Below are 17,171 nucleotides of genomic sequence, written 5' to 3'. Positions count from 1 at the left end.
CAGTGATGTAACAGGGACCTTCCAAATAAATAGAGGTGGCACGCGGGCTTGACTTTTAGAACATAGTTTGGATCTGTAATTAGAATACAGCCCAAAACACATGTCTCCTCATGAGCTAAATTGAACTCTGTCTCTGCATGATTTCTTGCTTCTTGTCTGATTATTAGATGTCATCAGTCTTTGAACCTGACATAGTGATGTGTTTGTTTATTGTTGTTTAAAGTTCTTATTCACTAATATTGATGTTCATTTTATTATTATTATTGATACTCTTATTGATATTTTTCAATTTTGTTTGTCCTTTTTTTTCATGCATGTGTTGAATTTGTGTGTTGAAGTGTGTATTGTTATTTCAAGTGTCGTTGGTTTGGAGTTGTACGTTATTCTTTTCAATTAATATTCAGTGTGATGTTTGTCAACACAATAAAATCAAAAATAAAATTATTCTTCTCAACAATCATTGACGATCCGCAGGTAAGAAAGACGATTTATTACCATAACAAGGCAAGAATACAAAAATTGGAACGGGAAGCTAGAGAAAAGCTTTGACCAGGACTAGCCAACACGGGAACTAGAAGCAAAAATAACCTGTTGGGTGTAGCAAACAAAACTGCCAGACAGAGTATGACGTGAGGCAGGAATAAATATCTCTCTGATTAGTGACCAGACGCAGGTGAGCGTCCTGACCACTAATCAGAGGCAGGGGTAAATAATCAGCATCCATGGCAACAAGGAACACAAAAACAGGAGTGCTGAAAAGAACTAAACAACTAAGAGAATCTCAAACTAAACATGACATAATCCGGGTAATGGATCATGACAGAACCCCCCCCCCCCCCTTTAAGGGACGGATTCCAGACATCCCAGAAAAACAAAAAACAAAAAAGTCCATCGTCACGGGAGGGCGGAGGGAGGCCTAGGTGGTAGGGTCGATGAGCCGACTGGAAGTCTTTGTTTTGATGACTCTTTGTTTTCCATCCATCGGAAGAAGGTGCTTCCTTGTACTCAACACTTCCTGGACTCTGGAGGAATACCCTGTGTCACCTTCGGCTCCGGCAGCTAGTCCTCTCCTGGGTCATAATAATACATTGAGTCATCAAACAAGAGTCAAGGCCTTTCATAGACTTTGTGATATGCTGGCATCGTTGAATTAAAAAGATCGCAAACCAAACATTACATCATTACATAACATTATCACTAATACTTGGTTAATATTCAAGTCACCAAATGTAGATCAAGTTTTCTTGCCGCTTTTGGGTGGTTATTTATTCGGTTCTACTGACGGAACAGAGGACCTACCATTGACTCATTTATGTTAATATGCCAGTTAGAGTGCATAAAAAAAAACAACATGTTTTCGTAATGACACAGCTTGGCCACTGGAGGCCAGTGTTTGTCTAAACCAAGGGACAAAGTAGGTGTACTGTCAGCACCTGTCACATCACGCCGAGATTTAGTTGGACTTTTTTGCTGTTTTCCTGTGTGTAGTGTTTCACTTCTTGTCTTGCGCTCCTATTTTGGTGGCTTTTCCTGTTTTGTTGGTATTCTCCTGTAGCAGTTTCATGTCTTCCTTTGAGTGCTGTTCCCCACACCTGCTTTGTGTTAGCAATCAAGACTATTTCAGTAGTTTTTATCCTTCTTTGTGTGGACATTGTTGATTGTCATGTCATGTACGGATGTACTTTGTGGACGCCATCTGCTCCACACGCTTTAAGTCTTTAATGTTACTTTGTAATGGTACTTTCACTTTAATGTTACTTTTTAATGGTACTTTCACTTTAATGCTACTTTTTAATGGTACTTTGACTTAAATTCTACTTTTTCATGGTACTTTCACTTAAATGTTACTTTCTAATCCTACTTTCAACTAAATAATACTTTTTAGTGGTACTTTCACTTGAATGTTACTTTTGAATGGTACTTTCACTTAAATGTTACTTTTTATGGTACTTTCAATTAAATGTTACTTTTTAATGGTACTTTCACTTAAATATTACTTTTTCATCGTACTTTCTTTTGAATGTTACTTTTTAATGGTACTTTCACTTAAATGTTACTTTTTAATCCTACTTTCACTTAAATGTTACTTTTTAGTGGTACTTTCACTTAAATGTTACTTTTTAGTGGTACTTTCACTTAAATGTTACCTTTTACTCCTATTTTCACTTAAATGTTACTTTTTAGTCGTACTTTCACTTAAATGTTACGTTTTAGTGGTACTTTCATTTAAATGTTACTTTTTAATGGTACTTTCACTTAAATGTTACTTTTTAATGGTACTTTCACTTAAATGTTACTTTTTGGTCGTACATTCACTTAAATGTTACTTTTTGGTCGTACATTCACTTAAATGTTGCTTTTTCAAGGTAATGTCATTAAATGCAGAGAACGACTCTCTCCTCCACACGCTGTAAGTCTTTGCTGTCGTCCAGCATTCTGTGTTTCTTTAGTTTGCAGCCAGTTCAGTTTTAGTTTCGTTCTGCATAGCCTTCCCTAAGCTTCAATGCCTTTTCTTTGCGGCACTCGCCTTTTCTTTATTGTTGGCGTAGATACCTTTTTACCTGCACCCTGCCTCCCGCTGTCGTCTGCATATTGTGATCACGACACACCATGTTCCTGACATCTACAAAGCAATTATCTACCTGCTGCCACCTACTGGTATGGAAGAGCATTACACGGGTTCTCTGCCGAGCTCTAGACAGCACCGACACTCAACAAGGGCACATTATTTGCGGGTTATAATTACTGGTTTGCATTAACCCAATAAGTGAAATGACATAATCACCCACGTTGACAAACACTGGTCGACACGTGATCAGTTGGTGTTGGTGGTGATGTCATCATGGTGACTCACCTGCGGCTTCCCTTTGAACGGGAGGTGTGACACGGGCCGAGGGCGCTGCTTCTGCCTGGGCCGGCGGGGCGGGAGTAAGATGATGACTCGTACTACACGACGACAACAATGCCATTTCCACTGTCAACAACAACAACAACAATTATTGGTCAACAGAAAACCAGCCACATCACTGTGTACTAGAATGTTGGGTTGCACGACATTACACATTTTTTAACTCATATTTGTTCATATGTAAGAGACGACAACTACAAAATCAGCAGGGGATGAAATAATTACAAACCCCAAAAGCAGTGAAGTTGTCAGGTTGTGTAAATGGTAAATAAAAAGAGAATGCAACAAATCCTTTTCAACTTATATTCAATTGAATAGACTGCAAAGACAAGATATTTCATGTTCACACTGAGAAACTTATTTATTTATTTTTTTGCATGGCCTTTCCTTTTAACAACACTCAGTAAAGGTTTGGGAACTGAGGAGACACATTTCACATTTTCGTCCACAGTTTCCAAAAACTATTTGAAATGTGGACTCGTCAGACCACAGAACACTTTTCCACTTTGCATCAGTCCATCTTAGATGAGCTCGGGCCCAGCGAAGCTGGCGGCGTTTCTGGGTGTTGTTGATAAATGTCTTTGGCTTTGCATAGTAGAGTTTTAACTTGCACTTACAGATGTAGCGACCAACTGTAGTTACTGACAGTGGTTTTCTGAAGTGTTCCTGAGCCCATGTGGTGATATCCTTTACATACTGATGTCTGTTTTTATGCAGTACGGACTGAGGGATCCAAGGTGCGTAATATCATGGTTTACGTGCAGTGATTTCTCCATATTCTCTGAACCTTTTGATGATATTACGGAGCGTAGATGGTGAAATCCCTAAATTCCTTGCAATAGCTGGTTGAGAAATGTTGTTCTTAAACAATTTGCTCAGGCATTTGTTGACAAAGTGGTGACCCTCGCCCCGTCCTTGTTTGTGAATGACTGAGCATTTCATGGAAGCTGCTTTTATACCCAATCATGGCACCCACCTGTTCCCAAATAGCCTGTTCACCTGTGGGATGTTCCAAATAAGTCTTTGATGAGCATTCCTCAACTTTCTCATTCTTTTTTGCCACTTGTGCCAGCTTTTTTGAAACATATTGCAGGCATCAAATTCCAAATGAGCTAATCTTTGCAAAACATAACAAAGTTTTTCAGGGTGAACATGAAATATCTTGTCTTTGCAGTCTATTCAATTGAATATAAGTTGAAAAGGATTTGTTGTATTCTCTTTTTATTTACCATTTACACAACCTGACAACTTCACTGGTTTTGGGGTTTGTATTTGTATATTGCATATTTAAATCTCAAGTAACAGAACCTTTATAGTGAAACATTGTAATCTACTACATCATGACACAAGCTGAAGAGTAGGAATCATTGTTTCTTCAAATGTAAAACAACAACCTGGTAATAATTCCTGATAAATGTTTCACTACTGCTCTTTCTTTTCCTTCTAGAATACTTCCTTGTGTCACTAACTGCTAAAATATGATCAGTAACATAACTTCCTGTAAAACTACTAACTCAAAACTTGGCATATCATTTGATCAAATACACATTTGAAGTCTACTGACTTTCAAATGAATAAATAAATATATTAGCACAGTTCTTGATTAAGATGAATGTACCTTTTTTATTATTAGAGTTACTTAAATGACAAAAATAATCCAAAGAGTTAAAAAAAAAGGTTTTTCAAAATATATTAAATGTTTTTGTATTTTAATGTCACTTGTGAAAAAGTATGGTGTTTCTGTTTGTCGTTGTCCAATTAAATGTATTTGTGTGATTGATGCTGTGTTGCTACCATGTTACAAAGTAAAATCAAATAAAAAAGACACAAGTAAACCTTCTTCAAAAATGTCATTGAATCCTTCCTTGTAGTATCCCAACATCCACTCCTGGTAGACGTAAATATCTTTGAAAAGGATCAAGTTGAAATCTGGCAGAAGTGAGGACATAGTCCAGGCTTTCAGGGACGGAAGTTTCTGCCGGCAGAGAAGAATTAAATTGTTGTGATGGACTGTAATGTTAGCTTACATAGCTATGCTAATGTTGCTAACATTTGTGTGCCTCACTTACTTCAAATACTCTTTAATGTCAATTGTAAATACACTTGTCTCACTCTTTTATGTTACATTGTTGTATGTGATATATGACATCTATTACATTGTTGTATATGATATATGACATCTATTACTTTGTTTTATGTGATATATGACATCTATTCATCACCCATTCACGCACACATTCACACACTGATGGCGGGAGCTGCCATGCAAGGCGCTAACCAGCAGCCATCAGGAGCAAGGGGTGAAGTGTCTTGCCCAAGGACACAACGGACGTGACTAGGATGGTAGAATGTGGGGATTGAACCCCAGTAACCAGCAACCCTCCGATTGCTGGCACGGCCACTCTACCAACTTCGCCACGCCGTCCCAGCGGAGACCGTCAACGGAAGACACGTAAGCGGTGTGATCGGAAGCAGAAGCGGGGATACCGAGCAGGGCTAAAAACAAAGCTAAAGGCTAATCCCCACAGAACGCCGCTTCCTTCCATCCTGCTTTCAAACGTCCGCGCCCTTAAATGCAAGACGTGAGATGAGAGACTGCTGCGCCATATTTCTAACAAACAGAAACGTGGTTGAAACCATCCGTTCCGGACGAGGCAGTTAGCATCGAGGGGCTAACTATGTTTCGGGCGGACAGGAGCAAATCTCTCACTGGTAAATCCTGTGGCGGTGGTGTTTGCATATACGTCAATGATAACTGGTGCAACAATGGGAAGATAGTATCACGTCACTGCTCTCCTGATGTTGAAATATTAACTATAAAAATGCAGGCCATTTTATTTGCCCAGGGAATTCAGTGCTATGTTCTTCACAGCAGTGTACATTCCCCCCAGTGCTAACACCAAAGAAGCTTTGAATGCTTTGTACTGCTCCAACAATGAACTGCAAACTACACATCCAGAGGGAGTTTTCATCATGGCAGGGGATTTTAATCAAGCTAACATGAAAACAGTTTTCCCTCATTTCCATCAATATGTGAATTTTGCAACCAGGGGTGGAAGCAGATTGGACTTGGTGTATAGCAATATTAAACAGGCGTATAAAGCTGCACCACGCCCCCACCTCGGCTCCTCAGACCATCTATCTGTGATGCTAATTCCTGCATACAAGCCCCTGCTGATCAGGAAGCAAGCTACAGTGAAGCAGGTGAGGACCTGGCCAGAGGGAGCAATGTCAGCATTACAAGACTGCTTCGAAAGCACAGACTGGGACGTCTTCATAGCAGCCGCCACCAAAAATTACCACACGTGTGGAGGAGTTTGCAGAGTCTGTGTCCGCATACATTAAGAAGTGCATGGAGGATGTCAGTGTGATCAAGAACACCCCCACACGGGCCAACGAGAAACCCTGGATGAACAGTGAGGTACGTGCAATGCTGAAGGCTCGGAACAAGGCTTTTAAGTCTGGCAACATGGTGGCATTAAAAACAGCCAGAGCAAACCTGAACCGTGCCATTAAGGTTGCAAAGCGTGCTCACAGTCAGAAAGTGCAGGACTTCTTCGAGAACCCTACAAACACTAGACGAATGTGGCAGGGCATACATGTCATCATGGACTATAAAGCTGCCCCCTGTCCCTGTGACAACAGTATCAGCTTCCCAGATGATCTTAACAACTACTTTGCAAGGTTTGAGGCACTTAACACCACTCCGGCGAGAAAATCCATCCCTCGCCCTGATGAGCAGCAGCTCAACCTGGATATAGCGGATGTCCAAAAAACCCTGAGGAGAGTGAACCCCCGGAAAGCACCGGGACCTGATGACATTCCGGGCAAGGTGCTTAAGGGATGTGCAGACCAGCTGGCTGGGGTTCTCACAGGCATCTTCAACATCTCGCTGACCCAGGCTGTGGTACCATCATGTTTTAAGATGGCCACAATCATCCCAGTGCCAAAAAAACCCACAATCTCCTCCCTCAATGATTACCGCCTCGTTGCACTCACCATCATAATGAAGTGCTTCGAGAGGCTGGTAAAGGAATACATTGTCTCCAAACTTACCCCCACATTCGACCCATACCAGTTTGCTTATCGCCCTTACCGCGCCATCTCCTCTGCACTCCACCTGAGCTTAGAACATCTGTAAAGAAAGGACACACACGTGCGGATGTTGTTCCTGGACTTCAGCTTAGCATTCAACACCATCATCCCGCAGCACTTGGTAAGAAAACTGGTCCCCCTTTGGATTCAGTACCCCCCTTTGCAACTGGCTGCTTGACTTCCTCACAGACAGACCCCAATCTGTGAGGGTGGGCAACAACACCTCCAGTGCCATCTCCCTGAGCACCGGCTCCCCCCAGGGCTGCGTCCTGAGTCCACTGCTGTTCACGTTGATGACCCATGACTGCTGTGCCAGGTCCACTACTAACCACATTGTGAAGTATGCGGACGACACGACAGTAGTGGGCCTCATCCGTGACAACAATGACATGGACTATAGGGAGGAGGTGAAACATCTGGTTGACTGGTGCAGAACCAACAACCTGGTCCTGAATGTCAACAAGACCAAGGAGATCATCGTTGACTTCAGAAAGCACCAGTCCAGCCACGCTCCACTTTACATCAACGGCACAGCGGTGGAGATAGTAAGCAGCACCAAGTTACTGGGGGTGCAGATAACTGACAATATAACCTGGTCCTTACACACCGGAGCTCTTGTAAAAAGAGCTCAGCAGCGCATGCACTTTTTGCGTCGGATGAAAAGAGCACAGCTCCCTCCCCCCATTCTCAGCACATTCTATAGAGGCACTATAGAGAACCTGCTGACCAACAGCATCTCTGTCTGGACTGAAGCCTGCAATGCCTCAGACTGGAAGCCTCTCCAGAGAGTGGTGAGGACGGTGGAAAAGATCATCAGGACTCCTCTTCCTCCTATCCAGGAGATTGCAAAAAGCCGCTGCCTGACCAGGGCTCAGAAAATCTGCAAAGACTCCTCCCACCCCCACCAAGGACTGTTTTCACTGCTGGACTCTAGAAAGAGGTTCCGCATCCTCCGAAGCAGAACCTCCAGGTTCTGTAACAGCTTCTTTCCTCAGGCCGTAAGACTCTTGAATGCATCATAATTAAATTAAATGATCCCCTCAACTCCCCCCAAAATGGATTAACTCGCTGGAATAAAAAAGACAATATAACATACATCCATAAACGTGGACGCATGTGAAAAAGTGCAATATATTTATCCGTACAGTAATCTATTTATTTATTTATATATATTTATATATATTTATTTATTTTATATGTATATTTATATATTATTTATATATATTTATTATTTATATATGCACCTTATTGCTTTTTTATCCTGCACTACCATGAGCTTATGCAACGAAATTTCGTTCTTATCTGTGCTGTAAAGTTCAAATTTGAATGACAATAAAAATGAAGTCTAAGTCTAAGTCTAATATATGACATCTATTACGTTGTTGTATGTGATATATGACATATATTACATTGTTGTATGTGATATATGACAACTATTACATTGTTGTATGTGATATATGACATATATTACATTGTTGTATGTGATATATGACAACTATTACATTGTTGTATGTGATATATGACATATATTACATTGTTGTATGTGATATATGACATATATTACATTGTTGTATGTGATATATGACATCTATTGCATTGTTTTATGTGATTTATGACAACTATTACATGTTTCAGTCCTAACCTTGAGAAAGATGATTTTAAGCACACGGCGAGGTATTGATTTCACAGACACATCACAATGTTTGCTATTTCCTTCAACAATAACAACTACTAACGGCAAACTTCATGAGAGCCAAAGACGACGACTTTGGGAGAAATTATGACCCAGATCTAGGGGTTGTACGGTTTACCGGTACTGATGAATATACTATACTGCGGCTGAGATAGGCTCCAGCACCCCCCGCGACTCCGAAAGGGAAAAGCGGTAGAAAATGGATGGGCTTCTAAAAAATATAATATATTACATCTATTACATTGTTGTATGTGATAAATGACATCTGTTACGTTGTTGTATGTGATATATGACATCTATTACATTGTTTAATGTGATATATGACATCTATTACGTTGTTGTATGTAATATATGACATATATTACATTGTTTAATGTGATATATGACATCTACTACGTTGTTGTATGTGATATATGACATCTATTACGTTGTTGTATGTGATATATGACATCTATTCCATTGTTGTATGTGATATATGACATCTATTACATTGTTGTATGTGATATATGACATATATTACATTGTTGTATGTGATATATGACACATGTTACGTTGTTGTATGTGATATATGACATATATTACATTGTTGTATGTGATATATGACATCTATTCCATTGTTGTATGTGATATATGACATCTATTACATTGTTGTATGTGATATATGACATATATTACATTGTTGTATGTGATATATGACATCCATTACATTGTTGTATGTGTTATATAACATCTATTACGTTGTTGTATGTGATATATGACATCTATTACGTTGTTGTATGTGATATATGGCATCTATTACGTTGTTGTATGTGATATATAACATATATTACATTGTTGTATGTGATATATGACACATGTTACGTTGTTGTATGTGATATATGACATATATTACATTGTTGTATGTGATATATGACATCTATTACGTTGTTGTATGTGATATATGACATCTATTACGTTGTTGTATGTGATATATGACATCTATTACATTGTTGTATGTGTTATATAACATCTATTACGTTGTTGTATGTGATATATGACATCTATTACGTTGTTGTATGTGATATATGGCATCTATTATGTTGTTGTATGTGATATATAACATATATTACATTGTTGTATGTGATATATGACACATGTTACGTTGTTGTATGTGATATATGACATATATTACATTGTTGTATGTGATATATGACATCTATTCCATTGTTGTATGTGATATATGACATCTATTACATTGTTGTATGTGATATATGACATATATTACATTGTTGTATGTGATATATGACATCTATTACATTGTTGTATGTGTTATATAACATCTATTACGTTGTTGTATGTGATATATGACATCTATTACGTTGTTGTATGTGATATATGGCATCTATTACGTTGTTGTATGTGATATATAACATATATTACATTGTTGTATGTGATATATGACACATGTTACGTTGTTGTATGTGATATATGACATATATTACATTGTTGTATGTGATATATGACATCTATTACGTTGTTGTATGTGATATATGACATCTATTACGTTGTTGTATGTGATATATGACATCGATTACATTGTTGTATGTGATAGATGACATCTATTACGTTGCTGTATGTGATATATGACATCTATTACGTTGTTGTATGTGATATATGACATTTATTACGTTGTTGTATGTGATATATGACATATATTGCATTGTTGTATGTGATATATGACATCTATTACGTTGTTGTATGTGATATATGACATATATTACATTGTTGTATGTGATATATTACATTGTTGTATGTGATATATGACATACATTACGTTGTTGTATGTGATTTATGACAACTATTACATGTTTCAGTCCTAACCTTGAGAAAGTTTACGTGGTTCATGGTTTCTGCCAACTTGTCAAGCTGGACACACATCCTCTGCTGCTCCTTGATCACAATGTCTGCCTTCTCCAGCGACTGCTCGACCTCACTGACCTCCAGCTTCTCCATGTTGTGGATCCTCTCAATCAACCCAAAGTGCTTCTCCTCCAAGGAGCTGGTCATCTTTTTTATGAGTTCCTCACTCATCTTCGTCAGCTGCCAGGCACAGTCCTTCAAGAGAACCAGGACGTTTGTGACGTGTGTGCATTTAACCCAAAAAGTGTGCGAGGGTTGTTTGGTCTTACTTTGAAAGAGGAGAGGTTTGCTTTGACCTTCTCAACCATCTTCTCTGCCTGCTGGATGCTCTCCTGACAGTCGTGCTTCATCTTACCAAGCTGATTCTGGAGACAATGAAACATTCAAGACACATCAAGCCAAAAGAAACCCTTCATGACACCAGGGTGGTCTTCCTGCCTCACTAAAGCACCTTAACTCATCCTATGTACGAGTGGTCTACAAAAGTGTTCCCAGAGAACTGCAATCTATTCAGGTGCTAGATGACATCATTGTAAGACCACAAAAAAAACGCAAGTTGCTTTTTTAAAAGTATCTAAAGAGTGTTAAAATACTCCCTAAATATAGCAACCAATTAAATCATGAATATTTATATTGGCCTTTTATATTAGGTGTAATTTCTCATGGCGTTACACCGAGGTCGCATGGTTATGCGCAGGTCGTTTCCCCAAGATGCAAACAGACATCCGGAAGCAGCGTGCAGGTAGGAATAAATTATTTATTGTAGTAAATCAGGCAAGAAAACAAGAATAGAAAAATGTGCCGAGTGCACGGGAAGCTAGGGTATAGGGTTAACCAAAGACTAGCCAAAAGCAAGAGCAAGAAGTGAGGAAAACCACTGTGACAAACACAACAGCCAGGCAGAGTGTGGCGAGAGGCAGGAATAAATAGCTCTCTGATTGGTGACCAGGAATATGTGAGTGTTTCGACCACTAATCAGAGGCAGGTGACAATAATCAGCAGCCATGGCAACCAAGAAACAAACCAGGGTGCTGAAATCAAACTGAATCAAGAACTAAGGAAATACAAAACTAAACAAAATATGATCCTGTCATGATTCGTGGTCGGATCATGTTTTGTTTAGTTATGTTTGGTTAGTTTTGGACTCCTTTAGTTATTGCTTGTGCACCTGTGAGTTTGTTTCGTCACCATGGTTACTTATTATTTTCACCTGCCGCTTGTGTTCCCGACGCGCACCTGTTTTGCATCACTGACACTATTTAAGCCTGCCTTTCTGTTCACTCGTCCTGTGCTCCTTGTTTGCGGTAAGCTACATTCGCGTTCTTGTATTTCATGTTCCAGACTCCTGTGCTAAGTGTTAGCCTTAGCTTCCCTTGCGTTCGGCACGCTTTTCTTTTGCTTGTTTTCTGTTTATTGTGTAAATAAATCACCTCATACCTTCACGTTTTTGTCCGGAGTGTCCGTGTTGCACTGAAGGAACGATCCCGCATCAATATGCGACCCCCACGTGACAGATCCAAGCAATGGCAGTACCCTCCCCTCTTAAGGGATATATATATATATATATATATATATATATATATATATATATATATATATATATATATATATATATATATATATATATATATGGGCAGAACAGTGGCACAGGGCTTAGTGCATGTGCCTCAAAATACGAAGGTCGTGAGATCAATCCCGGGCTCGGGATCTTTCTGTGTGGAGTGTGCATGTTCTCCCCGTGACTGCGTGGGTTCTCTACAGGTACTCTGGCTTCCTCCCACCTCCAAAGACATGCACCTGGGGATAGGTTGATTGGCAACACTAAATGGTCCCCGGTCTATCTGTGTTGGTCCTGTGATGAGGTGGCGACTTGTCCAGGGTGTACCCTGCCTTCCGCCCGAATGCAGCTGAGATAGGCTCCAGCACCCCTCACGACCACAAAAAGGGACAAGCGGTAGAAAATGGATGGATGGATATATATATATATATATATATACTGTATATATATATATATATATATATATATATATATTTATATATATCACTGGACAACATTGCTACGTTTCACCAGCATTTTTACGCCACTTAAAATAACTTTTAGGGTGAGAGCCGGGTATGGCTGTCAACATTGCACTGTGATCAAGGGCTATACCAGGGGTCAGCAACCCGCGGCTCCGGAGCCGCATGCGGCTCTTTGATCACTCTGATGTGGCTCAGCTGTTGAAAATAATTAATGAGTATTTAATTAAAATGTATTTGATTTTAGTTCATTCATTTTCAAAATGTAATTCTATTAAGATTATTATGGCGATCTTATAAAATGTGTTAACATATTTTTGTCGCCTTTGATACACGTCACAACCTCCAATGTGCGACTCCCGCTAGTGTGGGGTTACTTGAATTTTTAGACCCCAGGTAGGCTTGCTATGGAGAATTCAAAGAAAAGAAAAGTGTCTGAAGAAAACAGAACGTTCAATGCTACGTGGGCAGATGCGTTTGCTTTATTTGTGTGCTTAATATGCAATGAGAAACTCGCTAACAACAAAAAGTCAAATGTCGCAAGACATTTCCAAAATAAACACACAGCATTTGCTCACAAATATCCGGGTGGAGATGAGAGAAAAAAAGCTGTTTCGAAACTCACACGGAAGGCTGATTTGAGCAACAATCACTTCAAGAAGTGGATGAAGTCTGCAAATATAAGTACAGGGTGACACAAAAAAAGCGTTCATCACCTAAACTTGAATAACTTTTGAAATAATTAATCAAGTCTTTTTATTTTTCAGATTTACCAAGAAGAATTAATGTTCTAAAAGTTTAGAAAATTTCAACTTCGAGATGCCATGGACTACTGAACAAAAGACATTTATATTTGAGGCCTATTTTCGGCTGAATTCTATCCACGCGGCTCAATTTCAATTCAAAGAACGTTTTGGATGTCGTGAATTTCCTGCCCAAACAATGATCTACAGATGGGTCAACAAGTTCCGAACCCATGGAAATGCTAATAACCTCAATCGTAAAGATACTAACAGACAATCACACTCTGGACGAGCGAAATCATCAAGGACACCACAGAACGTTGATGCAGTCAGAGACTCTGTTGTTCGCAGCCCACGCATGTCTGTGCATCGACGAAGTCAGGAGCTTGGAATGAATCGGGAGTCTGTGCGGAGAATTTTGATGGCAGATCTCGACCTCTATCCTTACAGGATACAGATTAAACAAAAGCTTACACCTGCCGACATGAGGAAACGAGTGATCATGATCCAGTGGTTTTGCGATAAGATTGACGCTGCGCCAGACTTCCTTGACAATGTCTGGTTTTCGGATGAGGCACATTTTCTGCTGTCAGGTAATGTGAACTCTAAGAACAACATATTGTGGGGTAGCACACCCCCTGAGTACTGTCTGCAAAGGCCATTACACTCAGTCAAGTGCACTGCATGGGTCGCCATCTCCAAACATGACATCATTGGACCATTCTGGTTCGAGGATGACAATGTGCGGTTTGTGACAATCAACATCGAGCGATATGTTCAGATTTTTATCTGTGGGGATACCTTAAGGACAGGGTGTATGGCAACAACCCCCAGACTATCCCTGATCTGAAGGCAGAAATCACAGCAGCAATAAGAGCGATCCCAAGGGAAGAATGTGGGAGGGTCATCGAGAATTTTGCCCGCCGGATCCAAATGTGCTTGCAGCAACGGGGAGCTCATTTAGAGCACATTTTTTGAGCGCCAGTTAAACAAAGAGATTTTGTGGTACAGACTTGAAAATTTAGAGATGTCTGCTACATAGACTTAACCTAATGTAGCTGAGTTTTTGTGATAATCTAAATACAATTTTGGAAGTTATTCGATTTGTATTGATGAACATATGCTAGTTTTGTTGCAGCTCAGGAAATAGCAAGGCACGGGAAGCCGTTTGCAGATGGAGAATATTTAAAAGAATCTTTCATTAAGATTTCAGAACACCTATTCACGGACTTTAAAAACAAGAGTGAAATTGTGCAGAAAATCAAGGATATGCCCCTCTCTGCAAAGACTGTCAAAGACAGAACCATAAAAATGGCAGAAGACATCACCTGACAGCAAGTTAAAGACATCAATTCAGCTGTTGCCTACTCAATTGCCTGTGATGAATCTAAAGACAAAGGTGATATTGAACAAATAGCGCTGTTCTGTTCTGCCGGTATGTCAACTCTGCTGGGCCACAGGAAGAAATGATTGAGTTGATACCACTAAAAGGCCAAACACAGGGAGAGAACGTCTGTGAGGCTGCCTTGAACTGTTTAAGAGCCAAAGGAATAAAACCGCCCACCTGGTGTCAGTGGCTACAGACGAGTATGACAGGAGCGCACAGAGGCTTTGTGGCTTTACTGCAGAAGTCGCTGGACAGAAACTTGCTGACTTTTCACTGCATCCTGCACCAAGAGGCTCTGTGTGCTCAAACATTTCCTCCGGAATGCACAGACGTAATGAATGTTGTCATTCAGATTGTCAATAAAATAATGGCAAAAGGTTTAAATCACCGTCAGTTTTGTTCGTTACTGGACGAGCTGGAAAGCACATATTCTGATCTCCTGTTGCACAACAAAGTCCGGTGGCTGTCCAGAGACGAGGTGCTGAAACGCTTTGGGAGAAGTGAAAACCTTTCTGGGCAGCAAAGGGCTCACATATCCTGTGTTGGAATAGCCAGAGTGGCTGGAAAAGCTTCACTTCATGGTAGACATGACAGCGCACCTGAACACGCTAAACACAGCTCTTCAGGGGAAAGGACACACAGCCCTACACATGTTGGAGGAGGTTTTGGCATTTCAGCGCAAGTTGACAGTGCTTGCCAGAGATTTACAGAAAGGTACACTGTCACACTTCCCCAGTTTGAGTGAGTTCAAAAAATCTCACATTGTGAATTTAGAGTATTTGCATTTTGCAGTCATTATAATGCAAACATTGTTTGGGAAACGATTCAGTGAGTTCAGAGAGGAAAAAAACACATTATCCTTCCCTGTCACTCCCCTCACCCTCCATCCATCCCTGTTGAATATGACAGCATTTCCAGGTGTGAGTCCACCTGATCTTGAGATGGAACTGGCTGACATAGACCTGTGGGTGTCCAAGTTAAAGCGCCTGACAGCGGACCTTGAAGATGTTTCACGCCAGAAGGCCGTTCTTGCTCAGAATCACAAATGGTGTAATATTGAAAACCTCCCCAAACCAGACAGACTAGTGTTCGAAACTTGGAACGCTATCCCCGACTTTTATGTGAACATGAAAAAGTATGTACTTGGAGTCCTGTCGATCTTTGGATCCACATATGTATGTGAGCAGGTGTTGTCCAACATGAACTTTATTCAAAACAAACATGGCACACACATCACAAATGAGAGCTTACAATCATGTGTGAAGATAAAGGTGACGTCATACAGCCATGATGTGGAGACGCTGTGCGCTGCGCATCAGGAGCAGAAATCACATTGACCAAGTATGATAAATATTTTAATTTCTGATAATTTTGCATATATTCACATTTTTTAATTGTTCAGTGAAATAGACATTGTATTATTCAGGTTGGCAGCTGACTGCACGGCGCCAGTAAAAGGATGACGGCACAGAGAGAGAGGACGGCATTTTCGGTTCTCTGCCAGTGGATCATTTAAGTTTGGCGTTTTGTTTTTTCATTACTACAAAGAGGACTTAAATAGATTGATTGATTGATTGATTGATTGAAACTTTTATTAGTAGATTGCACAGTGAAGTACATATTCCGTACAATTGACCACTAAATGGTAACACCCGAATAAGTTTTTCAACTTGTTTAAGTCGGGCTCCACTTAAATTGATTCATGATACAGATATATACTGTTTTCATAATACAGTCATCACACAAGATAATCATCACAGTATATAATTTGAATTATTTACATTATTTACAATCCGGGGTGTGGGATATGGAGGGAGGTGGGGGGGTTAAGTTTGGTTGGAATCAACACTTCAGTCATCAACAATTGCATCATCAGAGAAATTGACATTGGAACAGTGTAGGTCTGACTTGGTACATGTGTACAGCAAGTATTGGACACAGAGAGAGAGATCAGGAATTATAAGAAAAAGTGACTACATTTGATTGTTTACATTTGATTATTTACAATCCGAGGAGGTATGATGAGGAAGGGAGGGTGTTAGTTTAGGGTTGAATTTGCCTGGAGGTGTTCTTTTAGTGCTGTTTTGAAGGAGGATAGAGATGCCCTTTCTTTTACACCTGTTGGGAGTGCATTGCACATTGATGTGGCATAGAAAGAGAATGAGTTAAGACCTTTGTTAGATGGGAATCTGGGTTTAACGTGGTTAGTGGAGCTCCCCCTGGTGTTGTGGTTATGGCGGTCATTTACGTTAAGGAAGTAGTTTGACATGTACTTCGGTATCAGGGAGGTGTAGCGGATTTTATAGACAAGGCTCAGTGCAAGTTGTTTTACTCTGTCCTCCACCCTGAGCCAGCCCACTTTAGAGAAGTGGGTAGGAGTGAGGTGTGATCTGGGGTGGAGGTCTAAAAGTAACCTGACTAGCTTGT

General features: G+C 40.1%; 1 protein-coding gene across 4 annotated transcripts in view; it reads right to left on the bottom strand.

Annotated features, from left to right (window-relative positions):
• Positions 1 to 264: 264 nt before the first annotated feature.
• Positions 265 to 17,171, bottom strand: part of LOC133617436 (uncharacterized) — a 40,886-nt gene continuing 23,979 nt past the window's right edge. For 2 of the 4 annotated variants that reach the window (XM_072914965.1, XM_072914966.1), the window contains exons 7-11: positions 10,865 to 10,960; positions 10,557 to 10,790; positions 4,745 to 4,883; positions 2,855 to 2,974; positions 265 to 1,070 (exon numbers count right to left, since the gene is read on the bottom strand). In XM_072914965.1, the coding sequence (XP_072771066.1) occupies positions 1,060 to 1,070; positions 2,855 to 2,974; positions 4,745 to 4,883; positions 10,557 to 10,790; positions 10,865 to 10,960 (600 nt within the window). In that variant the 3' untranslated portion in view covers positions 265 to 1,059. The remainder of the gene's footprint in view (positions 1,071 to 2,854; positions 2,975 to 4,744; positions 4,884 to 10,556; positions 10,791 to 10,864; positions 10,961 to 17,171) is intronic. The other 2 variants (XM_072914967.1, XM_072914968.1) reach the window with 2 other exon arrangements.

This window comes from Nerophis lumbriciformis, linkage group LG16 (genome assembly GCF_033978685.3).
Source record: "Nerophis lumbriciformis linkage group LG16, RoL_Nlum_v2.1, whole genome shotgun sequence".
NCBI classification, from domain to species: Eukaryota; Metazoa; Chordata; class Actinopteri; order Syngnathiformes; family Syngnathidae; genus Nerophis; species Nerophis lumbriciformis.
Note: the sequence above shows the minus strand (reverse complement) of the source record. Positions and strands in the feature narration are given on the sequence as shown.